At 38.2% G+C, this 26,702-nt stretch overlaps 1 protein-coding gene across 1 annotated transcript in view; it reads left to right on the top strand.

Annotated features, from left to right (window-relative positions):
* Positions 1 to 26,702, top strand: part of RANBP9 (RAN binding protein 9) — an 88,621-nt gene that overhangs the window by 45,623 nt on the left and 16,296 nt on the right. The window contains exons 4-11 of the mRNA XM_059399476.1: positions 3,559 to 3,611; positions 4,498 to 4,665; positions 9,180 to 9,202; positions 17,754 to 17,938; positions 20,692 to 20,804; positions 22,081 to 22,189; positions 23,768 to 23,958; positions 25,112 to 25,256. Of these exons, the coding sequence (XP_059255459.1) occupies positions 3,559 to 3,611; positions 4,498 to 4,665; positions 9,180 to 9,202; positions 17,754 to 17,938; positions 20,692 to 20,804; positions 22,081 to 22,189; positions 23,768 to 23,958; positions 25,112 to 25,256 (987 nt within the window). The remainder of the gene's footprint in view (positions 1 to 3,558; positions 3,612 to 4,497; positions 4,666 to 9,179; positions 9,203 to 17,753; positions 17,939 to 20,691; positions 20,805 to 22,080; positions 22,190 to 23,767; positions 23,959 to 25,111; positions 25,257 to 26,702) is intronic.

Raw genomic sequence — 26,702 nt, 5'->3', positions numbered from 1 at the left:
TTGGTACAACCATAATTTTAAAAATGGTAGTAAATGTAAAATTTGAAAATATCTGTATTGATATATTGATCTGAAAATTTTTTATGTCTGTTTCCTTTGCTAAACACAGAGTACCACAGTAATACATTTTTTGTTCATGCGCTTTAAAGTCTTGCCACTCCCTCACTGCTGTTGAATTTGAGCTTGTTTTTATATGCCCTGCAACACCTCAGACATGTACCAACTATGCTGGTTCACTGCGTGTTCCGAGCCACACCCGTCCACATCTGCTGGGACAGATTTACGTGTCGAGTAACTTTCCTTCCACCACTTCACAATAACCCACAAGCTACAGTGCTGTGTCACCTACTTCCCCAAGTAAACTTCAGATCTTTTTCAGTGTAAAGTGTCATATTTACTGTGGTGTTTATGTATCTTAAATAATTTAGTGTGTGTAAAATCGTTTTTTATTGAATTGGGGGTTTTTAAAGTTGGGTTCTTCCCTTTTTTTAAATGTGTTACTGATGGAGTTTAGGAATGCTGTGCTTGTAACCCCATTTTTTTCTGATAAGCCCTGTGGTTTTTACTGCATGATTTCGTATAGTGTAGTCATTTTAAGGACCTTAAATATGATAATAAAGCATGAGTTCCCCTTCCCCCAGCTTTGGTTTAATAGAGATTTCATTTTCACTGTCTTCTGGGCTTTCTATATTCTTATGAGAAATGCACAAGTGTTCAGCTCAGTGTTCCTATGACAGTAAAATGTCTTTTTTTTCTGGCTGTTTTCAGTGTTCTTTTGTTTTGTTTTATTATTTTTTTAAAGTTTTCAGCAGTTTGGCTGTGATTTGTGCCTAGGTGTGCTTTTCTTGGTATTGAATGTGTGAGGTTTGCATGCTTCTTAAATTTAGAGATCTTTTTCTTTTCCGAAATCTGGAAAATTGTTCTCTGAATTTTTGACCCACTCTCTTTTTCTCCTTGTGGGACTGTGGTTACATGTTTGATAGACCCTTTTTTTTTTTTTTGTTAAGATTTTATTTATTTATTTGACAGAGATCACAAGTAGGCAGAAGAGAGAGGAGGAAGCAGGCTCCCTGCTGAGCAGAGAGCCTGATGCGGGGCTCGATCCCAGGACTCCAGGATCATGATCTGAGCCAAAGGCAGAGGCTTTAACCCACTGAGCCACCCAGGCGCCCCTTGATAGACCTTTTGATGCTGCCTCAGCCGGCTCTCTTTTTTAGCCTTAATATTTTTTCTCTGTTCTTCAGAATCTGCTCTGATTTCATCATTACTTACTCATTCTGCCATTTCCAGTGTGCCATTAAGTACATAAGTAAATGCTTATTTCAGATATTTTTCAGCTCTAGAATTTTGGTTTTTTTAAAATTCTTTTTCTTTGTTGAAATTGCTATCATTTCATTCAGTACAAGCACATTTGTCTTTATGTCCTTGAGCATTGTAACAACAGCTGCTTCAAAATTCTTTATATTTTAATTTCAAACACTTCATCATCTCAGAGGCATTCTCTTTTGTTTCTGTTCTCTTGAATGGGGGTGATATTTTCCTGTGTCTTTTTATGTAAAGTACCATTAATTGTATTCTAGCATATTATATATGGGTTACCGATTTTAAAAGCAATAGTATTTTTAGAGAATTTGGCTCTTTTTAAGTATGTATTTCATGCTTTATGTGCGGATTATTGTTTCTTTGACCCATGTATTTCTTCTCATTTTTTTCACTTATCTTTCTACTAAAGCATATCCCCAAATAGTTCTTTTGTGAGGTTCTGCGGAAAGTAAGCCGTTAGCTTTTTAGTGTCTTAAAATACCTTATTTTGCCCTCATTTTCAGTGATACTTCATCTGAGCATTCAGTTCTAAGCTGGCAGTTCTTTATCCTTAGTGCTTTTGTGCCATTGTTTATTGTCATAAATGGTCCTTTTTTGGGGGAGATAATTTGCCTTTTCTCTTCGTAAGCCTTTAGGATTATGTGTTATCGATATTCTACAGTGTGCCCACGTGAGAGTTTATCTTCTAAGCTTTTAGTAGTTTCTGTGGTTTTTTATGTATATAATCATGGCAACTAAAAATAAAGATGATTTTATATCTTTTAATATTAATACTGGTTATTTGTTTTCATTATATTATTAAATTATCAGAAACCTTCAAAATACTATTTAACAGTTGTAGTAGACAATTCCATGTCCTGATTTTAATGGAGATGGCTTCAGTGTTTACTGTTGAATACTTGCTGTATTAGATTTGGTAAAAGTGTGTCGTATTTTAGTTTGCTTTTATTTTGGTTGAGTTTTTGTTAAAAATGGTAGCTGAAGGGCGCCTGGGTGGCTCAGTCTGTTTAGCGGCTGCCTTCAGCTTAGGTCATGATCCTGGAGTTCCAGGCTCTACGCCCATGTCAAGGTCCTTGCTCGGGGGGAGTCTGCTTCTCCCTCTCCCTCTGCTCTTCTATCCCTGCTTCTCCCCCTGCTCATGCTCACGCTCTGTGTGTGTCTCAAATAAGTAAAATCTTTAAAAATAAATAAATAAATAACGGTAGCAAAATTTATCAAGTGCCATTTTAAGTCTTGATGCAATCATAGTTAGCCTTTTCACAAACTGGATTCACCTTATTTTATTTAGTCGGTGGCTTTTCTTTTTCTTTTTGCATCAGTACTTACAAGTGTATTGTTTTATACTCTTCCCACTTTTCAGCTATCTTTATCAGGTTTTATTTATATTTTATAAGCTTCTAAAATGAATCACATAGTTCAATAACTTTTCCTTTTATATTTCTTTTTTTGGAGATAATTTTTTTCTTTTAGTTTGATAAATTAAAACAAAGAATCTTATCTTTAATTTGATTTTGTCATTTTGCCAAATTCTAAGAAAACCGGTACGTGGATACTATACAGTACAAACTTTTTTTTTCTTTTTTAAAGATTTTATTTATTTATTTGACAGACAGAGATCACAAGTAGGCAGAGAGGCAGGCAGAGAGAGAGGAGGAAGCAGGCTCCCCGCTGAGCAGAGAGCCCAACGTGGGACTTGATCCCAGAACCCAGGGATCATGACCTGAGCTGAAGGCAGAGGCTTTAACCCACTGAGCCACCCAGGCGCCCCTACATTACATACTTTTAAATGTAATTTTCTTAAATATCTCACATGTTTTTTATGTGAATTTGACATTTTTTACAAATATGTATCCGTGTCCCTTTTTTTGTGGTCTTGATTATTACTGTGTCTTTTTGGAAGTATAATAGTTTCCTAAATATTGTTTCTTTTTTCTTCCACAAGTCCCTCTACGCTTTTTATTAGAAATTTTAATCCTGAATACTTAAGTGTGGATACGTTGAAAGGCTTTTATAGTTGTTAGTAGAGTATATAATTATTACTAGTACTTTGGGTGTATTTAAGAATGAGTATTATAGGAATTTACTGTGAATCTGAGTTTTATTGTTGCTTAATATTGCCTTTTTTGCTGTTTAAGGAATTGTAAAATTTTTTTGTAGCTGCCTTTTGAGTTTCAACTTGGGTAATAACCTGCTTTTGTTCCTCTCTCTGCCCCCCCCCCTTCTTTTTTTTAACAGTTACATGGGAATTGGTCTTTCTGCTCAAGGTGTGAACATGAATAGACTACCAGGTACTTGTAATTGAATTATGATACTGTCTTATGGCTATATCTTTCTGTCTAAATATTTGAAGTAATAATTGAAATAGTTAAGTACATTGATTTTCTGTGTTTTTAATCTCCTCTATGTTATGAGTTTGAAGGGGAAGTCAGGTGGTATTTAAAAATTTAAATTTTATGCTATTTAGCAAAACTTGTATCTATCATGCATTTTTTTGTTTTATGTTTTTGCTTGTTTTGGTATTTTAACTTCTATTACATAGTCATATCAATGACTTTAAATATTTTAATGTGATTAATTCTCTTTGCTCTCCAGTACATTCCTGGCTTTTAACTTGTTTTCATTTGTTCAATATTCTGGAAATGGAGGCTCATAGTCCAAGTGAGCTAAGGAAGGTGTCAGCTGAGATGGCAGAACTGTTTCCCAAAGCCATCAATCAGATGAAAGTGATTCTTGGATTATATTTTCTGTTATTCTTACTAATGTTAAAAATTAATTTGGGAGGAAACTTTGAAAATAGAAAAATCTTCTATTTTATATTAAACTCTGTGTGTGTGTAAATGAAAGCAAAATTCCTTTGGTTTATTAGCAAAGGAAATATGCATGGAAAATGTGTCTTGCCTTTTTTTTTTTTTTTTTTTAATGGTAAGAGTCTTGTTTAATACATGTTTTAGTCTTCTGTGTGGCAGATTTATTTTCCTTAGTGTTGCAAACAGTATTTTAATGTAGAAATCATGTGGTGTAATTATTGGGAATTTAAATGTACATTTGAGAGTTTTACTTTTGTGCTATCATCTATTGTACTATTCTTGCTTTGCTTTTCATAATCTTAGTGAATAGCTCTAGTACAGAGGAACGTTACTTTTCATTGTAAATATACTGGAACTTTCTCTTTAGGCTGGGATAAACATTCATATGGTTATCATGGGGATGATGGACATTCATTTTGTTCTTCTGGAACGGGACAACCTTATGGACCAACTTTTACGACTGGTGATGTCATTGGCTGTTGTGTTAACCTTATCAACAATACCTGCTTCTACACCAAGAATGGACATAGTTTAGGTACTAAGATAATGTATTGCATGTAAAGTAATCAAATACTGTGATTATTGTACTTATAGCATAGTAGTCACACTTGTGTAGTCCTCGATTGTAAGTACATGCCTCTGGATGTTATTTCTTTGTTCTTTCCAGGTGGAAGTTGAGGAAATGGTAAAAATTTACATTCTCTGAACGCCACGTTGTATCACATATATGGGAGTAACTATGAAAATATTCCTTAGTTCCCATATTTATTCTGGTAATAGAAATGCTAAGTCTTTTCTGCTTTGAGTAAGACACTAATCACTTCATAGTATGACTGAATTCTCTAAGTAACAGGTACTAAGAAGAAAAGGCTGTCAGTTTTTAGTGTAGTATGGGGTAATCATGAAGGAAAGTCTTGATACTATCAACCAAAGGAAAGGCATTTGACCCACTAAAGGGCAGGCCTGCCCTTTAGTGATGACTAAAGGGTGATGACTACAAGTTCTGCAGAAAGGAGCAGAATTAAAACCATAACAGCAAAACTTCCAAGGATAAAAGACAGATGGTAAATAAAAAAATAAATTAATGAAAACATAAAGAGGCATAGCCATCCCAAGACTAGTAGAAAATCAGGCTTTTTGGTTGTGTATGCACCCATAGTGTTTCAAATTGAGAACTGTGAACTGTGTGTGGTGGTTATATTCCCTTAGAAGTTTTTTTGTTTTTGTTTTTATACAGAAACTATGAAGGATAGCAAGACTGATGCTTTAAAAGTAAAATGGTTTCACATTACTAGAGAAGTGCTTGATTCAAAGCAAACTACTTCTGATGAAGTAAAGCAAAAGGAAGCAAAAACTAGCCTCGGAAGGCAGAAATTTCATTGTGCTCATAAATTGTATTTAAAAATTAGACTGCAAATAGTGTCCTTAGGCATATAATAGATGTTCTTTAATATAACACAAAAACTGTTGTGTCTTTCATTTCATAGTAGAAAATTCTGGATTTCTGGCTGCATTGGTAATAGCTGTCATATTCCTGACATAAAATTAGTGTCTTCACTTTTATATGCAGCTTAAGTCTTTTCGTTCTGAATATTAATACTGATTTTGAAGTCCTGTCTTAGCAACAGAAAGGTTGTCCCAAGTCCACACAGGAGTGTTGCTTCGGGACACCAGGAGATGTGTGGATTTGTGATTTGATTGCTATGGCTGGCCCCTTTCCAGATGATGTATCCTCTAGTTGATTCCGTGTTACTGTCCTGGCTCTGACTCTTCACAGCATTTAACCCAAGGTGGTCTTAGTTGCCTTGCTTGCTTAAGGTATTTGATCTTAAATTAAACTGCAGAAATCTGCTTTTAGGTATGACCTTTGATCCAAAATGCAAAAGAAGGCATATTTTTAAACCAAAAATTAGTCTTTTTACTGTTTTTTAAAACTTTATTCCAGAGAAGGAATTTTGTTTTGGGAAATAGAAAGATCATAGGTGATGTGATTTTATTTGATTGTTAGATTTTTCACAAACATTAATATTGAGATTTTCTCTTGAATAAGAAATCTATTTAAAATGTGAGATACTTCTTAAGAAAAGGGTACTTCATGATAAAATCATGTTCTAATTTTAAGTAAGTTTTTGAGACATTTGTCAGTATTCATTTATAAATTTCATGTTTATTAAGAGCCGTTAATATGGGTTCTTTAGTTGCCTGGGTTTTGTCTCCTGGCTTAGGCCATGTGACCTTATGCAGATTAATATTTCTGTGCCTCAGTTTCTAAGTAGGACCACTGTAATACCTGCCTTTCTTTGGTTGGTAAAGTAGACTGAAATGATGCATGCAAAGTTCTTAGGTGACTGCCTGGCACATAGTGAGTACTCATTCCGTGTTGTTAGCCAGTCTGGGCTAGATGCTGGGGATGCAGTGGTAAAAAGTCACTCCTTTAGAACAGAGGTCAGCCCGCCACAGCTCATGATCCAGATTGGTCTCCTGTCTGTGCTTTAAGTCAAGTTTCTTGGGAACAGAGCCGCCCCCCCATTCCTTTGTGCGATGTATACAGTGCTTTTCTGTCCAGTGGCAGGACTGAGTGCTTGTGACGGAGACCGTAGAGCCTGGAGAGTGAAAGATTTACTCTCTGGGTCTTCATGGAAGTATGCTTCCCTCTGGTCCAGTTTCTAGCATCTAGAAGATAAAAATATTATTTACATACTGTTGTACTTCCCAGAGTGGGTCATTTCTACCCAAAAGCTGATACATCTTTAGTTTCTTTTTCATGAAGGTGTTAAAAATATATATTTACTGATCATAGAAATAGAACTGGAAAGGTTTTTATTTGAGAAAATAGTTAAAGGAGAGACAGTTCAGTATCTAGGTTAATTTAATTGGAAGTTTTTTTACTTTATTGAAAATCATCAATTGAAGATCACTTTTTGAAAAGCCTTTTGACATATCAGAAAATTATAAATATAAAAAATTGTCTTCCAGGTAAAATTTAAATCTGACTTACTAAAGTAGTATCTTTTTGTGGTCTGAATGTGTACAGGTTGTGGTAGCCATTTCAAAAATGTTAATCTCTGGAATTGAGTTGGGTTTTTCATTAGAGTTTATGGTAAAGACTGAGGATTTCAGTAATTATTCAGTAATTATTAACAAAAAGGAATTTTGGCTAAAACTGTGAAAGTAGACCATCTTTGCTATAGGAGATATCTTTGAGGAAAATAACTTCTTAGGCTGCTAAATTATGATTAAGATACTAAGATACAGTTGGTAATATTTTATTAAAATACTCTATGTTGTTTCCTGTATCCTTTTTAGTTTTCTGAGAATTTTAGAATAAATTTTCATATTTGGCCTATGATCACTTTGCTTTCTATTTATTAATGAAGCTAAAAGTAGTCTGTTTATGGGAAGCTTAGGTGACCACGAGTTTTGCTTTCCTTTTGACAAGCCAACATGAATTTACTAGTTTTTAAAAGTCATAAAGGTGGGACTTGACTACAAACCCCTGTTTTTACACATTTATTAAAAACCATACAGTAGAGAGGCTTAGTCAGTTTGTCTTTTAATTTTGTTACTTTATTTTTTTTTTTTAAATATTTTTAAAGGTTTATTTATTTATTTATTTATTTGACAGACAGAGATCACAAATAGGTAGAGAGGCAGGCAGAGAGAGAGGGGGAGGCAGGCTCCCCGCCGAGCAGAGAGCCCGATGCGGGGCTCGATCCCAGGACCCCGGGATCATGACCTGAGCTGAAGGCAGAGGTTTTAACCCACTGAGCCACCCAGGCGCCCCAGTTTTGTTACTTTAATAGAGTCAAATAGTTGTGTTTTCTGATGGTGTACAGCACAATAACAGAGCCATAAAATTTCACGTGGGAAGAGGCCTTAAAAGATAATTCAGTGGAAATGCCCTCAGTTTTTAGATGGTGGTCCACATAGGAAAGGTAGTGGTGTTGATGTGGGTTTTTTTTAGGTTTTTATTTTATTTTATTTATTTATTTGACAGAGATCACAAGTAGGCAGAGAGGCAGGCAGAGAGAGAGAGAGAGAGAGAGAGGGAAGCAGGCTCCCCGCTGAGCAGAGAGCCCGATGCGGGACTCGATCCCAGGACCCTGAGATCATGACCCGAGCCGAAGGCAGCGGCTTAACCCACTGAGCCACCCAGGCGCCCCAAGGTTTTTTTTAGGTTTAATGTGTGTTTAGACTGGAAGAATTGAGAGTAAGTGACTATCTCCTGTTTTTTAGAGCTCAGTCTTTTTAAGCATATGAATGAGATCCTACAGAAATACTTGGTGTATTTATTATTTTATTTTCAGTGAAGTAATGTATTTAAATATTAGAAGAGAGATTATTAAATCATCAGTTTGGGATGCCAGTAGACTCACTCCTCTGACTTGTATCTGAACATGACTGTGGTGAAATTACTGTCAGAGGACATTCATGAGAAATTCTCAGCTGTATAACCCTTGATCCCTTGAATGAGGAATTGAGTTTTTTCACAGAATAGTCAAGTTATTTAAGAATGTACTTTCATGCGGAAAAACTTCTTTTCAAGAAACAAAAGTACTGTATTTTGCATCGTTCAGTTTTTTTCCCTTGGTAACAAGAATTCCCTTTCCCCCAGAATTACTTAAAAGCTAAATGTAGGTGAGGAAGATTGAGTGGTAAGGCTCAATAAAGCAGCGTGGGTTTTGGTCAAAAATCAAATGTGACTGTTTTGCAACCAGTTTTCTTATAAGGTTCTTGACATAGCTTAGAAGATCTGTCTGAAACCAAAGTCCTGGAGGCAGGCGCAGTACTCCAGAAATAACACTGCGGTGTGACTAACAAGGATGTTGATCTTGAAGGGAGATAGAACGTTCTCTCTCAGACCTCTGTTGGTGTTACTGAGAAAAACACTGGTCTCACTATTTAATTCTAGGTTTTGAATTTTTTCCTTTCCTTCCTTTGCCATTCCTTCCCTTGTTTTCAGTTTAAATTCAGCTTGTCACTATCGTCTGCCTTTGAAAAACCGTGTCTAATGCCACTTTTTTGGTTTTTGTTTTGTTTGTGTTTTAGGTATTGCTTTCACCGACCTACCGGTAAGACATACTTTCTTTTAAAAGCTGTTTTGTATTTTTAATTAAAAGAAGCGTAAAGAAACTGGTATTAAACGTGTTTGGAATTCTGTCTCACTGATATTTATCAAGTTTATATGCGATGCATAGACCAGAGATCCTTTCCCCGGGCGCCAGGTGCCCTGGCACAAGGGAACTGTGTAACTAAACAAATAAATCAGAATTGTTACTTAAAATACATCTTGTACTGTCACTGTCACTGCGTTCAGTTGAAATGTGTTTCTTTGGTATCGCTGAACAGTTCAGCAAGTGACTGTGCCACGGATGCTGTGACCGTGCTCCAGACCAGGTGAAGGGCTCCGTCCTCTTGACGTATTCAGTCTGGGGACTAGGAGTAAACAGGACGTTAAGGACAAATAAACTATGACATTGTAAAGCGTGGTAGGTACCTTTTAAAGAAAGAGCAAGAGAGTGGGGGAGTACCAAAGACAGAACGTGGACTATACGGTTCATTCGCCTTTGCCAAGGTGTGCAAGGGGGCACTGGAGCAGAGGCCCGGAACAGAGTGAGGGAGTCAGCAGAATAGGTAGATGGAGCAAGAATGGCCCAGGCAGAGAAGCAGGTAGAGGAGCTGACTAAGTCAGGGCTCCACAGAGGGGACGAAGACAAGAGTGCGCTAGATGAGTCCAGGATCGAGGTGGGGCAGGGTGAGCGAGTTCATGGACACCTGGAGGGCCACTGCCAGTACTTGGGCATTTACTCCGCCCTAAATGCAGACACTGCAGTCTCCATTCCTGTGGCGTAGCTTCAGTTTTAAAGGGTCGCTGACAGCTTTTTGAAAAGTAGACTGGGACAGGGATTTAGGGCAGAAGCAGGCAGACCTGGGAAGAGGCTCTTGCAGAAATTCAGGCAGCAGGTGATGGTGACTCACATCGTTAGAGATTTGAGGGCTTTGACTGTGGATACCTTATTTACCCAGGCGAAGACTGCCCATCGTAACACACATCATATGTAACACTGATGGGGAAAGACCTAACAAACTAGGATAGGATGCTTTGTTATCACTTAAAATTGTTATTTTGTATTCACTGAATGATCTCTTAGGGTATTTAAATATAGATTTTTTTTAAAAAATTTATTTATTTATTTGACAGAGAGAGAGAGAGAGAGGTCACAAGTAGGCAGAGAGGCAGGCTCCCCGCCGAGCAGAGAGCCCAGATGCGGAGCTCAATCCCAGGACTCTGAGATCATGACCAGAGCTGAAGGCAGACCCTTAACCCACTGAGCCACCCAGGCACCCTTAAATACAGGTTTTTTAATGTATAGATTTTAATCAGTATCACTTGTTAAACACCTGAAAATAATGAATTAAGGAATATAGATTGGCTAAGATATTCCCCAAACTTCATATTTAGAATCCAGTCTTTTAAACCACTTTTTTAGAGTTGATGTCTGTGGTTTTCTACTTGATGCTGACATCTCTGCCATCAAGAAAATTTCCTGAGAGCTCTCCATTATGTCTCTCGCATTTTCTCCCAAGCTTCCAATTGCATTGTGCAGGCTCTGATGCCCATTTTTAGTATTACCAGAAGGCACTACAACAACCAGGACTCTGGTATTTCTTTCTTAGTTGGTCTGTGCATAACTTGTTGACTAAAATGTCTCTGAGGTAGCAGTTATCCAGCTGTTCCACCAGGGAAAAAAATGAGTGAAGTTCCAGAATTTTCGGAAAGCCACACCTGTGCATGCAGGAACAGCTGCCTGTGTACAGATGTAAAGTGCCACTGTTTATAAACACATTTCAGTTTCCGAGATGTTTTGAGAAGGGTGACAGGAGAATCAGAGGCAGAGGATAGTCATCCTATCTATAAGTTACTAATGTTCCTGAAGAAAATTCTAGGGGGAGAAAAAACAGAAGAAATAGAAGTTATAATAGAGAACAATTTTGCTAAGCCAAGGAAAATTCGGAGTCTAAAATCAACATGCTCACTAGGAAGTATTATTTGATAAGCAGTATGGGAACCAGTGTTTATCTTTTTGAAAAAGTTTGTAATCTTAGGATTTTGTCTTATATTTATGCCAAAGTAAGTTTCAGGTAGATTAAAGAATTAAATTTAAAAATAAAAATAAGTATGTTTGGAAAATACCCCAACTGAGAGCCAAGAGGATTTTCTGATGAATTGGATGTGAAAAATACGAGAGAAAATAGGACCTTGAGATTCTTGGCCTGGGGGATGGAAAGAATGGTGATGCCACTTACTGATGCAGAGAGGGCTGTATATAGGCAGAGCAGGTTTAAGGTTGGGGGTGGATCTGGAGATCAGTTTTGGATAAGTTTTTAGGTGTTTTTTGTTTTTTTTTTTAAGATTTTATGTATTTATTTGACAGAGATCATAAGTAGGCAGAGAGATAGGCAAAGAGAGGAGGGTGAGGCAGGCTCCCTGCTGAGCAGAGAACCTGATGCGGGGCTCGATCCCAGGACCCTGAGACCATGACCTGAGCCGAAGGCAGAGGCTTTAACCCACTGAGCCACCCAGGTGCCCCTGGTTTTGGATAAGTTAAATGGAGTTCCCAAGTATACAGTTGGCCGTGTAAGCCTATAATTCAAGAGAGTGATCTGGGCTGGAGACAGAATTTGGGGAATCCTTGGCATTTCTGTTTAATGTATGAGACCAGGTGACATCCACAGGGAAGTGTGTGTAGGCAGAGAAGAGGGGCATGCATGTTTGGGAAAAGAGAAGGAACCAGCAAAGGGAGATTGAGAAGGAGCCTACGGTGAGGTCGGAGGAAGACTTAGAAGGGGGTGTGTCCTCAAAGTCAAGTGAAGAAAGCCTTTCTAGAAGCAAGGTGAAATCACCTGTGTGAGATGTTCCTGTGATACCACGTGTAGGCTAAGAACTGAGAATTAATTACGGATTTAGCAGAGAGGAGGATGCTGGTGACCTTGACACAGAGTTTCAGCAGACTGAGTGATGGAGAAATCCTCATTGGAAAGAGTTTACTAGCGAATAGGAGGAGGGAAATCACCAAGTAGGGACAGGTTTGTGGAGGATTTCAACTGAATAGGGAAGAAGCAAGTGGCATGTGGTGGCTGGTCGCAGATGTGGAGGCAAATGAAGATTTTTTTATTTACCAGGATGTTTAGTTGCCGATGAGAATGATTCCAGTAGCAAGCAGATGAGTTAATATAAAGGGAGGAGAAAAAACGCAGTCCTCACACCACTTACTGGACGCACGGGGCTGCAGTCACGTGCTTAGGAAGGGGGGGGCTGCGGGTGTGGCCCGTTGGAGGTGCTGGTGGGGTGTGTGTGGCTCAGATCTCTCCAGGGGCTGCAGGGCGGGCAACATTCGGTTCCCTTTGCAGTTGGCAGAAGGGCTCACCTGGGAGGGTGTTTGGTGTTTTGTTTTTTTACCCCTTTTGAGGCCTTAAGCAAGTAAAACCAACCTGTTGGAGCAAGCAGTTGTTCGATGAGCTTCTGTTCCTCACTTGTACAAGTGGTGATAATTTGGAGAAGGCTAAGTGGGTTGTAGACATGTTGACTATTTTTGTGTTGTCTTCTGATTATTTTTGTCCCATTTGAGAGTCACTAGTCCTGTTTTTTGCCTTGTCTATAATTAATCAGTGAGGATACTCCGCTTTGTAGCACCAGTGGGTAAAGTGGTTACGGTGGTTGTTGCAAGGTTGTCTTTTGTTTTGTTTTTTATACAGTGGTTCTGTTTTATTTTGTGACTCAGATCTTCTGGGACTCCCACATGCAGCACAGCATTCTGCTACTTAAAAAAGGAAAAAAAAAAGCTAGTCTTTCCCTTAAGTGTCCCACCAAAGAAGTGTCTGTATGTTCTGTACCTGTGATGCCTCACTAGCGGGTCGTAGCATTACATCCTGGCAGGGTATTTACAGAACAAAAGTTGATCTAGATGGTTGCACTCATCATGGAACCTACAGTGTTTACACGCCTTTGAAAACCTGGTATCTTTTTCTTTTTCTTTTTTTTTTTTTTCCTGGTATCTTTTTCAAAATGATCTTTCTTCACCAGTTCGGGAAGTGTCCCTCTGTAAACTCACTCATTTTGGGATTAGGTCAATTCCTTTTGTTACAGAAGCTGCTCTCATCTAAAATGATGCTGCATTCCAGATCTTGCTGCAGATTTGAAATCTACTTTCCATAGATACATTATTTGCTTTCATTTTCACTAGAAAACATCTTCAAAACAGAACAAAACTATACTATTGAGGATATGATTTTGTGTATCTTTAGCTTTTGAATATTTTTAGGATCTGTATTTTTCATAGGTTAATAGAAATTAGGAGATCTTTTTAAATTCTCTTCATAGAGGCTTAAGTTATTCTCATTTTTGTGTAATTCTACACAAGAAGGGGTGATTTTTTTTCTTCTTTAATTTATAAAGTTTCCTGGAAAACATTATTTTACATAAATCCACAGCCTGGATTCATGCTATATCATAGAAGAACCTTGAAAGCATTATGCTGAGATGAAAGAAGGCAGTCACAAAAGACCACATATTCTATAATTCCGTTGATATGAAATGTCCAGAATAGGCTGATCTGTATTGTCAGAAAGTGGTTGTTGTGGGTTATGGAATGGTGGGCAGGAGCGAACTGCTAGGTGTGTGGTTACTTTTTGGAATGATGGAAATGTTGTAAAATTAAATTGTGATGATTGCACATCTCGGTGATTATTCTGGTTTTTTTTTTTTTTTTTAAGATTTTATTTATTTATTTACTTGTGAGAGAGAGAGAGAGAGAGTGCAAGCGCACAAGCGGGCAGAGTGGCAGGCAGAGGTGGAGAGAGAAGCAGGCTCCCTGCCAAGCAAGGAGCCTGATGCAGGACGCGATCCCAGTCCTGGGATCATGACCTGAGCCGAAGGCAGCGACTTAACCGACTGAGCCACCCAGGCGCCCCTATTTGTTCTGTTTTTAGAAATCTATAGTCTAGCAAGTGAAAAAGTCTTTTACATTATTTTTTAAATGTGTGGTCCAGCCAGTTAGGAGGTAATTCCTTTCTCTCTGGTTCTTCAGGTTTAAAGTTGAGTAAGTAGTATAAAAATACACTTACTTTTCATTGACCCCAGCTAGCTTTACCATGCCCAGTTTCTTATTGAGTTTTCCTGATTCCAGAAGTTATATATAGTGTTAAGTATTGAAATACTGATAATAAATGTTTATAAATACAGAAATGTACAAAAGAGAAGTTTCTCATAATCCCAGCCTGTTTAGATGGCTCTGTTGACTTGAGTGTAGATCTTTCCAGGTCTGTTTTTAAACTTGTATTAACCAGTCTGTCTATTATTTAAATGTTTACAGAAAAGGTAGAGTCATAGTTTATGTAGTCTCTAGCTTGCTTTCTTCATTTAGTAATATATAGGACATCTTTCTCTGTCAGTATACAGATTTTTTACTCTTATTTTTTATAGTATCTTATTGTATGATGCACTACCGCAACTTCTGAGATGCACATCATTCCTATTTTGACATGAAATGGGGGTGCATCTTAGGCCCTCTGGCCTGTCAGATTTAGTAGGCGGTGTGTTTTCTTCAACGTAAAATGATGGTATATCTTATTAGAGTCTGAGTTTCAGTGAGTTTGGTGGGTAATACCACCTGTGAGTGGACATTCTTTTTTGCTATAAAAATAATGCTGCAGTTGGTATATCTTTGCACATTGTTTTTCTGTTGGATTTCATTCTTACACATGAAATTGTTTTGTCAGTTTTAATAGACTTGGCCAAATTTCTTTCTTGAAATATTATCAGTTTACATTTCTGTGTATAGTGGCTGAGGGGGCTTATTGTCTCAACCTTCAGTCAACATTGGGTATTTTCAGTCTTTTAAATCTTAATCTAATGTGCAAAAAACCACTCTTCTTGTTTTGATTTGTATTTTAGGAAATTGAATGAGGTTAAGTGTCTCTTCATATTTTCATTGTCATTTTATATTTCTTCTGCAAATTGCCTGTATACCCATCACCACTTAAAAAAAAATTTGAGTTGGCTTGTTAATCTTTGTCCAATTGTGAAAATATTGTTTGCACTGAGAATGTTGATCTTTTCTCATATGTGCAACAGGGTTTTTGCTATAAAGTCCGTTTGTCTTGACATTTATGGCATGTTTTGTCACAGGAACGTTTTACACTTTTTTTTTTTTTTTTTTTTTTTTTAAAGATTTCATTCATTTATTTGACAGAGATCACAAGTAGGCAGAGAGGCAGGCAGAGAGAGAGGAAGGGAAGCAGGCTCCCTGCTGAGCAGAGAGCCCGATGCGGGGCTCGATCCCAGGACCCTGAGATCATGTCCCGAGCCGAAGGCAGAGGCTTTAACCCACTGAGCCACCCAGGCGCCCCCGTTTTACACTTTTTTAATGGCACAATTTTATCACTGTTCCTGAATGTCGATTATCTTTTATAGTGTTATGATTATGTTCTTGAATTTGTTGGGAAAATTTAGATTAGCAAACAAAACATCTTTTTTAAAGATTTTATTTATTAGGGAGAGAGAGAGCACAGAGAGGGAGGAAGGAGGCTTGCTGCTGAGCAGAGTACGAACAGAGGGCTCCATCCCAGGACCCTGAGAGATCAGAGCCGAAGGCAGACACTTAGCTGACGGAGCCATCCAGGCGCCCCAGGCAAACAAAATATTTCTAAAGCATCTTTGGGCAATGCTGAATATCAGAATTATAAATTCTGCTTAACAAACAGGATTGCCTTACATTCGGTGTTATCTTTATTAAGAAGCTTTGGCCTTCTATACTTTTGTTTTAAAGTATGTCTTAATTTTGTAATGGAGTTTAATGGAAAGAATACTGTGCTAGAAATGGTGAGGCTTACATTAATTGCTTTATGTCTGTCATGAAGAAGTTGTGTGCTTTTTGGCGCCTGGGTGGCTCAGTTGGTTAGGCTCGGGTTTTGATCCCAGCCTCCGGGAATCGAGCCCCACATCTGGCTCCTTGCTCCAGGGGAGGCCTGCTTCTCTCTCTCCCACTTCCCCTGCCTGTATTCCCTCTCTCACTGTCTCTCCTTGCCAAACAGATGGATAAAATCTTAAAAAAAAAAAAAAAGAAGAAGAAGAAGAAGGTAAAAAAAGGTTGTGTGCTTTTGGATAAATCCCTCCCACTCTTTAGGTCTGTTTTCTCGGTGGTGGAATGAGAAAGTCTCGCGCTTGTTGCCAGCTCAAATTGTAAGAACTTGCTAGTTTTGTTGATTAAGAATCAGTACATCTGCGTACACTGCATTACCATTTCTTTCCCAAATCCACTGTGGTTCTGTTTCTCAGTATTTTGACACAGTATTCCTTTTGTTTCTGATTCTGGTGGCTTGAGTGATCAGTTGTTTCTAAATACATCTCTTAGCTTTTTGCTGTGAATTCTGAGCATCTTACAGTTATATCCAAATTATCCCCTCTCAGTCTCTACCTGATTTTGTACTGAAAATATTTGTAAGAACCATTATAGCAAAGAAATAAGATGTAAATACAGTGAGTGGTGTTTGAAGTAGGATTTGGAGTTTGTAGGAAGGAAAACTAAACTTAGATCTGGTGTCCGATAAATCTGTGTTCCAGTCTAGACCCAGGGCAAGTTCATGACCCCCAGTCCTCAATTTCTTTATCTCTATGATGCAAACAGTGATTATTTCCCAGGATTATGTTGATGCCTAAGCCCTGCTGTTCAGTAGACATTCAGTAGCTCATGCCCACTTTATGTATAACAAATAGTAATAGAGCCAAAAGACTTTGCGTATTTTTTGTGTACTTGAAGCTGTTAAACTTGATTGTCTAGCCTCAAAATCTTGGAGTATATCTGGATGCATTCCTCTGTGAAACTGAATATTTAAATTCTTTTCAACTCCAAAAATATGTGCATTTGAGTCATTTGTTTATATAAGGAGAACCCCCACTCTCAGTGGCACTGTGTTTTGCTTAGAATTACATTCTACCACTGCCTCTTCCTAATGGCATGCCAGATGTACAGAGGAATGGAGTTAGGAAACTTAAAAGTAGTGTGTGCCCAGTTAGGATTGTACTTCTGGGGTAACTGGTCCTCACATGCCATTTCTAGACATGCATCATACATATATAGAGAAAGATAGGTCTGAGTTATGTGTTTAGATTTTAGTCTTTGTAACTATTATATAACCTGTTCTGAAGAGCAAGATTTGTGTTTTTGTTCATTATAGGTAGGTGTAATACCACACAGCCTCTGAATAAACAAAATAAGTGGCTTAGGTTGTTTCATATTTTTTCTTGATAATCACAGCATAGGAAGTGGTGTTTTTCATCCAGCCTGTAATCTATTTTTAGATTACAGAATATTTTAGATTCTGTAAAAATTGGAATTTTTAGATTACAGAATTACCAAATACAAATGATCACTTGTATTTGGATGATTTCCTTTTAATTGTATTTAGATCATTTTTCTTTCTCTATTGGTTTTGACTGCAGTTTTAAATTACTCTAGAAGTAAATTGTATTCTGTTATTTTAAAAATAGCATTCGTGAAAGAATGAATATGTCTTTAATATAAAAAGGAAAGATAGATGCTAGTGGAATGTGTTGTCTTACAGCCAAATTTATATCCTACTGTGGGGCTCCAAACACCAGGAGAAGTCGTCGATGCCAATTTTGGGCAGCATCCTTTCGTGTTTGACATAGAAGACTACATGAGAGAGTGGAGAACCAAAATACAGGCACAGATAGACCGGTTTCCTATTGGAGATCGGGAAGGCGAATGGCAAACCATGATACAAAAGTAAGTGAAGAAATTTGAATGGATGTTATTATTCTAAAATATATTTCTTATAAAACATTCTTTCAGCATAAAAGAATATTTACTGAAGCTTTTTAATCTAATTTATATCCTAATAATCTTAGTGTATCATTGATTATACTTAGATCTCTGGAAAAAGTAATTTACTCTTCTTAAAAATTATTTTTTGTATATCCTAATAATTTTAATATATTGATTATCTTTTAATCGCTATGAAAAGCAGTTCACGCTACTTAAACAATTAAAAAATCATTTTATATTTGGTGGCACACATACAAAATTATATTTTAGTCTGACATACGAATTTAGTGGAGGAAATAAAGTGACACTAGATCGCTTAGGTTGATTGACTTGCTATCCTTAGTAATTGGAGTTAATGCTTTCCATAGGTCAGTTGATTCTCTTGAAATAGTGCCGATGCAAAAGATAAATTCAGGAAGATAATTTTAGATTGTGTAATTCAGGAGCTGTGGGCTTTTGGGTATGAACTTGGCTGTGTTCAGCTGTAGTTCTGATATGGATGAGGATAAAGAAATACACAGTAAGAATAAGCATCAAAATAATGGTGTAGTTAATGTATTGGAATACAGACTTGGTATGAACATTTTGTATTTCAAGATTTGACTCATTTTTTTTTTTCCAGTGAATCATTTACTCTTTCAGAAGTAATATCAACAATTTTTGCTTATTAGGATCCCTGTCCCGTTTTTGCTAAATCTGTTTATTATTTTTCATGTAGATTCAGGGAGGTTATAGTTGGGCCCTATTCTAAATCGGAAAATCTGACCAGAAGCCTCCAATTGAAGGAGTTTTAAAAAATCTTACTAATTATTTTTAATGTAATTTACTTTTACGTGTTATTATTAGACATTTAAGAGGCAGCAAAAGAAATAAGATCAAAGAGTTAGGAATATGGAGTGAGGATTCCTAAAAGTAGGATAAATACTTCACAGATTCCATAATAACAGTGGTACAGAATCAGTTGGGTAGCAGCAGAGCAAACAGTGGGTGTCCATAAAGGTATACCATAAAATGAACAACCTTTATCTCAACCCATTCCTTATGAAAAAGTAGAATTTCATTGGATTGGAAGTCAGGAAAATATAAGTCCTGTGACAGTCAACTTTATAAACTATACCTTTGCCAGAAGGCTGGAGATGACTCCTGGCTGTCCGTAGCACTAATTGGTAACTCTTAATAAAGCTTGAAATAGTACAGACTTAAAAAGAAAGTAAGTACCAGTAACTGTAAGTAGTCATTTCCACTGCTGTTGTCTCACCCAAGAAAAGAGCAGAGACTTCCAGAGAGCGGTAGTCTGACTGTTCGTCTTAAATATCTGTGTAATTGCTTTGAACAGTTGTACATTTAAAGACATAATAAAAGTTTTTGTCTGTGTCTTTTGGAGGCGATAATGATTGGAAGATACGATGATGATTCTGAAAACATGCTTCTTCCCAGGAGCGATTATCTGGTAGTGCACAACCTGTGCACTGGTATTTTTTGCCTGCACAGTTGACAGGAGAGCAAAGTCCGGCTGACAGTCATTTTAAAAGTTATTACCATGAGTTAGAGCTCGGATAAGTTGCTCTCCCAGGGTCACATCCCTTTCGTGCTTTAAAAATGGTCACTGCTGAGCATCACAGCAGGGCAGTAGTAGAAGAAACATCATTTCTCTTCATTCTGTAGCCAGAGTCCAGTGCCTTCTCCCATCCCCACCCCATTCTTTATAAAATTGACTCTCACCATGTCCTCCTAGGAAGTCCATGTTTAAAAAGCTCTTCCCTACCCTTTTAAACCTAATTTGACCAGTTAGATGAAATAAAATGAAAAATCTGTTTCTTGGAGATTTCCCCCTCTGCCCCCTCTGCCCCCTCTCTCCTGAATCACTGCTTCCTGCCACTTTCTGATAGGTCCTTAGTCATGCCAGAGGGAGGCAGGTTTAGGAGTTGAATATTTGGGTTAATATTGTTGAGTCATACTGTTTCTCACCTTTTGTAGTTAGATATCAAGGTGTTTTGACCACTTGATGACATTTTATAAAACTGTGTTCTCTGGAAGCGTGGCGCTTCCATGGGAGTCATACTTTCATGTCCAGTGACGTACAGTAATCTCTCACGTACCGTGATACTGATTGAGATGAGAAGGGTGGTTTCTCGTTGGTTAGTATTATCACCCGCATAGGCCTCGTTCTGAAAGATCGTCTCTCGTGTTCACGTTACTATTTCTTGTGTTCACGGCTGGTAGATCCCATCTCATGTGACCGATGAGTAAAGAAAGTAGTTGAACTCCATGACACGCAGAATTCATCTGCTACTTAAAAATCGTCGTATTTTATAAAATGCCAGCACTTCACTGGGATAGGTCGTACAATAAAGATGAAATAGAAATTATGGTTAGTAGGATTGAATATGAGGCTGGGAAGTCACAGGAAAGCAGCCAGGGATCAGGGGCCGCCAAGAATCAAGAGTCTGCCCGTGACTCTCCTCCAGTGATAGTCATTCTTCCGGAGAGTGCTGGTAGCCTGGCGTTGGCAGTTCTCTTTGTGGACATACTACATGACCAGAACAATATGATTTTTTTTTTTTTTAATTTTATAGTTGAGGTTCCTAAAGCCTTATTTTAAAGGGAATAGGTTGGTTTTGTAACAGCAGAGTAGATCTTGTTTTATATAAATTGTAGTATGAAGCCTGTATTCTCTTGACTAAAAGATGTGTGTTTCTTCTTTTTATTTTAAGAATGGTTTCATCTTACTTAGTCCACCATGGGTACTGTGCCACAGCAGAGGCCTTTGCCAGATCTACAGACCAGACCGTTCTAGAAGAATTAGCTTCCATTAAGAATAGACAAAGTAAGGACCCTGTGGTGCATGGATAATACTTGTTTTCAGATTATAGGTTTGGTTATATTGACTTTTAGAAATTTTATTTTTTAAGTTAAAAAATTTCAAATATACTAACTTAAAATTGATGCCTCTGAAATTTATTTTCACTGACATTTTTGAAGATCACCTTACAAAAAACTCACATAAGACTGTGTTAGCATTCTGGATATGGAAAGATACAGTTTTGGAGAAAGTTGTATAAGAAATGTTTACCAATCTAGGAGATAAATAGTTAACACTTTTTTTTTTTTAGTTGGTAAAGTAGTGCCATGACTAGATATTAGTGCAGATAATATTTGAAAGAAATGTAAATCTTTGCATTATTCCAGTTGTTGTCTAAAGATAGCATTGATCTTAAGTTTTTTCCTGCTTCAGTCCCCGGGCCTGTGGCCAGAGCCAGGGCCTGTGCTGGCGGGGGCGAGTCCAGTCCGCATGTGGCTCTGCCGCAGTTTTTTGCCCTCTCGCTGTGGGCGTTAGTCCATCGGGCCGAGTGTGGCCTGGTGAGAGGACAGGCATCAAAACACAGCGGGATGGGTGAAGTCAGGATGCTTGCAACTTGCTTTAGCACCGATTCCATTGTGTGGTCACTAACCGTATGCTTGCCTGCGGTCTCACTATGTAACCGAGCTCTGACAAACGGGAGATGATCGTGTACTCTTTCTGTGTACTCATCGTCTGATTTGGCAAATCATCCAACACCCAGGGAGCCCTCAGTGAATGTTGAATTCAGATTTTACTCAAAGGCTAGCATTCTCATAGTACTGGGGGCAGAATGTTACATATTTGATAAGACATTTTGAATATTTTCTCTAATGTTTGCTATGGTCTTTAAAAAAAAACACTTTCTTGAGGTATGATTGACATATTAAAAGCTGTACATATTTTTAGTGTGTGTAACTTGATGAGATTGGGAAAAGTATTCTGAGGCTGGCACCACCTTGTAGGCTGTAAACACAGTGTCTAGTACCTCAGTACGTCTTAACAGGTATTTTTCCTGTATTACTTGTATATTAGTTTGTGATTTTTAAAAATAGTTTATGAAATACCTAATATTTCTAGTTTTTTAATATGTCCAAAATCTCTCGTTGATTGCCCAATAGAAACTATGATTTTAGAAAAAGAAATGGAAGTTAATTGCAATAATTTATTTAAAGTATTTTTTTACCTTTCTTTTTTGACGGCCCTCTTAAGTTTATGTTACTACTCCTAAAAAATTGAGCTCTTGCTTTCTTTCTCTAACTAGGAATTCAGAAATTGGTGTTAGCAGGAAGAATGGGAGAAGCCATTGAAACAACACAACAGTTATACCCAAGTTTACTTGAAAGAAATCCTAATCTCCTTTTCACATTAAAGTGAGTTTTTAATAAAAAGTTACTACATTATGTGTGTGTGTGTGTGTTATATAATCAGAATTATTTTCATGTTTTAACAGTTTTAATCTTTGTTTCACCTTGTTTCAGGTATTAATATAATTTTGTAATATAGCGCATTTAAGTAATAGATGATTTTTAAAAAAACCCTGTGTTGGGGGTTATAAGCAGATGATATCTTTTACTCTGGTTGCTCTTCTGTTACGCTGGCTATATGTTCAAAAGTGTTAAAATCTTCTTTAGAAGATGGATTATCTGTTTCTCTTCCCACAAAGTTATTGTAAGTCTGTGTAATTTTGGAAAATTGTGGTAAAATATACATAACATAAATTTGCCAGTTTTACACGGCAGTTCTGTAGCATTAAGTACAGTCACACTGTTCCGCAGTCCTCACCAGCCGTCCGTCTCCAGAACTTTTGTCATCATCCCAAACAGAGACACGGACTTCCCATTTCACCCTGCCCACAGCTCCTAGCAACCACCATTTTACTTTCTCTCTCTATGAAATTGAATTTGACTACCCTGATACCTCATCTAAGTGAAATCACAACATATTTGTTCTTTGTTACTGGCTTGTTCCTCTTAGCAAAATGTCCTCAGAATTCATCCATATGTAGCATATGTCAGAATTGCGTTCATTCCGAAGGCTGACTGATAGACGTTTGGGTTGCTTCCACTCTGGTGGTCGTGAATCGTGCTGCCATGAACCGGGTGTACAGATACCTGTTGGAGTGCCTGTTTCCAGTTCTTCGGGGTGTATACCCAGAAATGGAATTGTTGAACTGTATGATAAGTCTGTATTTAATTTTTTGAGGACATTAATCCTTAGAATTCAATAGCCCCGCACCATTTTACAGCCTCACCAACAGCCTAAAAGAGTTCCAGTTTTTCCACATCCTTGTCAACACCTTATATTCTGCCTTTTTTTTTTTTTCCTAAATAACAGCCATCGTAATGTGGCTTTTTTTGTTGGTCTTTCTGAATCTTTATTATTTTGAAATTTAGGTGTTATTAAGCTTAATATTTCCTGTCTTCTAAGTATCAGAAACCCTTTGTAAGCCAAATGTTAGAATTATTTTGCTTTAGAGTAAAATTTTAAGTGTGGCCCATTTTGGTGAAGAAGTTGCAAAAGGACCTAGGAATGAGGAACAGTGGGGAGCAGTGCTCTTTGTGTCATATGTCCAGGAAAGCACATCCTGTTCTTACGTACTATTTGACTTGCTATCGGGTGCAAATATTATTTGATCAAGTTATTTTTAACTTCAGAAATGAAGCCCATATTGATTTTATTATACTACAGAGAGATTGTCATTTTCTCGGTAACTCTTGAATAAAGGAGATACAATGTCTTTTGCTTTACACTCTGATTTTTCTGGAAAATTTCAGATTTAAGCAGTACAGTATATGAAACCACAGGTAATATTTTTAGTATACAATGGAAAGGCTGTACTTAGTGATAAATACAGTTTTTTAAAATATTTCGTCTCAGAAATCTGTTGTACTAAATAAACTGTTTGAAAATAAAGTCAGTTTATCTTTTGTTTTTTTTTTTTTTTTTAGAGTGCGTCAGTTTATAGAAATGGTGAATGGTACAGATAGCGAAGTACGGTGTCTGGGGGGCCGAAGTCCGAAATCTCAAGACAGTTACCCCGTTAGTCCTCGACCTTTCAGTAGTCCAAGCATGAGCCCCAGCCACGGGATGAACATCCACAACTTAGCATCAGGCAAAGGAAGTACTGCGCATTTTTCTGGTGAGACTCAGTGTTACGACAGAACTTAGAAGTTTTTACCCTCCTTTGTGCTTTTGAACCAAAATTTAAAATGTTTAAAAATCTGGGTGTTTGCACCTAGCCGTTTTGCACGCAGGCATACTTGATCTCACCATGTTCTGGAAAACAAATGGTGAGTGGATCAGATGGATGTTTTTAGTACCAGGAAGGTAACGTGAAGAAGGGGTGGCTCTCAGGCTGGGTTTCGAGCAGATCTTCCTAACATAGGCCAGCATCTGAGTTGTCTTTGGAGATGAAGTCATAGACGTTCAGTGAAGCTAAAAGGTCAACGTGCGTTCCTGATGAAGTGGAAACGTGGGAAGGGGGTGCCGCGGTGGTGGTAGCTGTAGTCCGCCCGTCACCCCGCCTCGCTCGGCTGCCTGCTTTCTCATCCGCTCCCTGCCGGCCGGGCGAGGGTCTGCTCTGCCCCGTTCTTTTCCTCCTGGCCCTTTACGGGCTCCCTGGTCTTCTGTCTTCAGGCTTTGGTGTTTTCTTAATGACAGTTCTCTCCTTTTTTGTCATATATGACATCACTTCTCTAGGTTTGTTTCCGGTTTTTCTTAGTTGTCTTTCTTTGCTTGTGTCTCTCATTCCTGTTCTTCCCAAGGGATTCTCCTGTCTCTGTGTGTTCCGCTTTCTGAAAAGAATCATTTCTTTTCCTTTCATAGAGTAATAACCCCTTTGCTTTTCCTCCATTGGCACATAGCTTTCTCTGTTAGTGCCTCTCATTTTATTGACCTCGCCCTCCCACAAATGCCCGTGATTCTTGGGTTTGTATCCTTCGCCTCCGTCTGTCTCAAAGCCCATACATTGTCTCAGATGTGGAGACCGTCTTAGCTTCGGGGTATTTATATATTAGATGGGCGTGATGAGAACCCTGCCCTCCTGGGGGGTTGTGGGGATTAAATAAGATCCATAGATAAGCCTTCAGTGAATGTTAAGGAAGATAGTAATTACAGCCCACAGTTAATATCCTCGTGTCCTTTCAGAGAAGTTGTTTGTTTACTGTTTAAGTAATGCATCGACTCTCCTACATTGTGAAAGTTTTAAGTGCAAGACCAGAATATGGGTACATTGTTTACAACTTAATTTAGTGTGTGTTTCTGTGTTCATGCATCTTTTTCTTTGTTTCCAGGTTTTGAAAGTTGTAGTAATGGTGTAATATCAAATAAAGCACATCAGTCATATTGCCATAGTAAACACCAGTCATCCAATTTGAATGTACCAGAACTAAACAGTATAAACATGTCCCGATCACAGCAAGTTAATAACTTCACCAGGTACGTGATCTCCCTAGCTTTTGCATTACTATAAGCAACCTGCGTGTAAGTGTCATCATTTTTAATAATTTAGAAAAATTGAATTATATGGTCCATAATAGGGCCTGGGAGTTCCCAAGCCCCAGAGAATACAAGGGCGGGCAGTAAGTTCCCCAGAGCTCTTCACCCCCCGTGTGCGCGCGGCCTCCTTCCTTTGGTCCTTGCTCTGACTCTGCGTTCCCTCCTCCGCCTGCTGGGACTGTAAGAATCCGCTCTGGGCTCTGCCTTCTTCTGGTTTTCCTGATGGCACTGGCCTCTACAGATGGTCACATAGATGCTGTTCTTATATTTCCCAGTGAAGTCACAGTGGTCTGTTTACTCTCCAGAAGTAACATTGACAACTATTTTTTTCTCTGTGTGGGTTTTTTTTTTTTTTTTTTTTTTTTTTGGTGTAAATGTATAGAATGTTTCCTGGGTTCCAAATAACTTTGTGAAGAATCTTTTCTGAAAGCCTGTGTTTAGAGAGCTTGCTTATAGCAGCAGATGGACCTTAAGTCATTTAGTAATAAACATCCAGCATGAGCGTGGTATTGAGGAGCTGTTGGGTGTCAAACGTTCTGCTAGGCGTGGTCTCTGACTTCCCAGAGCTTTGAGAGTAGGGATGTCTTTTTGACTCTGCTAAAATCCTGCATCCGCTCAGTTGCATCCGTCCAGATACCTGGACCTGAAGGTTCATGGAATGTTACCGTTTGGATACGAGTGTATGAGAGCAAGCTCTTACGAGGTCAGCCTGCCTGGATCATCCAGCATCTGAATTCACTTTGGTTCAGGACTAGTGGAATGATAAAAATAATACAGATTAAAAAAAATCACGGGTAGATTTTATCATTCTGTTGTTGGTTTGGTCTCATTACCTGAATTGATTGGTCGCAGTGCTTGCGGGGGGGAAATGTTCATCAGTGCAAAACTTTCTCACATGGAATCTTAATGGAAAGATGATTCTGGAGAGAGGCATAGGTATAAAAACCTGTATTTGTGATTTGGGAGAGTAATCAGAATACCCACATTCTCTCTCGACTTACCGAAGGGATCGTGTTGGGTGGTGGGGCTGCAGGGGGGTGTCCGCAGAGGTGGTGTGGGTAGAGTGGTGGAAAAAACGGCCATCTCGGGCAGAGGAGATTAGGGTAGCCTTTCACAGGAGCAATGACGTACTAGAAAACAGAAGATTAGAAGACTGGGTTGTAATCAAAATTATGCATGGAAATGGAGGAAGTTAAGACTTTTCCTTTAGGTCTTACTGTCCTATATAGCACGTCTGTCCTGTATTGTTGGTAGAAGGGTCTGTCCTTGTCTGGGGGCAGGACTGCGGGCAGTTCATGGGTTAGTCTCTTAAATACTCTTCATGGCAGAAAGTTGCTAAAGACACCTGTTACCACCTGAGTTCAGGGCAGCATGCTCACTGGAAGG

This window comes from Mustela nigripes, chromosome 5, assembly GCF_022355385.1.
Source record: "Mustela nigripes isolate SB6536 chromosome 5, MUSNIG.SB6536, whole genome shotgun sequence".
NCBI lineage: Eukaryota > Metazoa > Chordata > Mammalia > Carnivora > Mustelidae > Mustela > Mustela nigripes.
The sequence above is the reverse complement of the archived record's forward strand: the minus strand, read 5'-3'. Positions and strand labels throughout refer to the sequence as shown.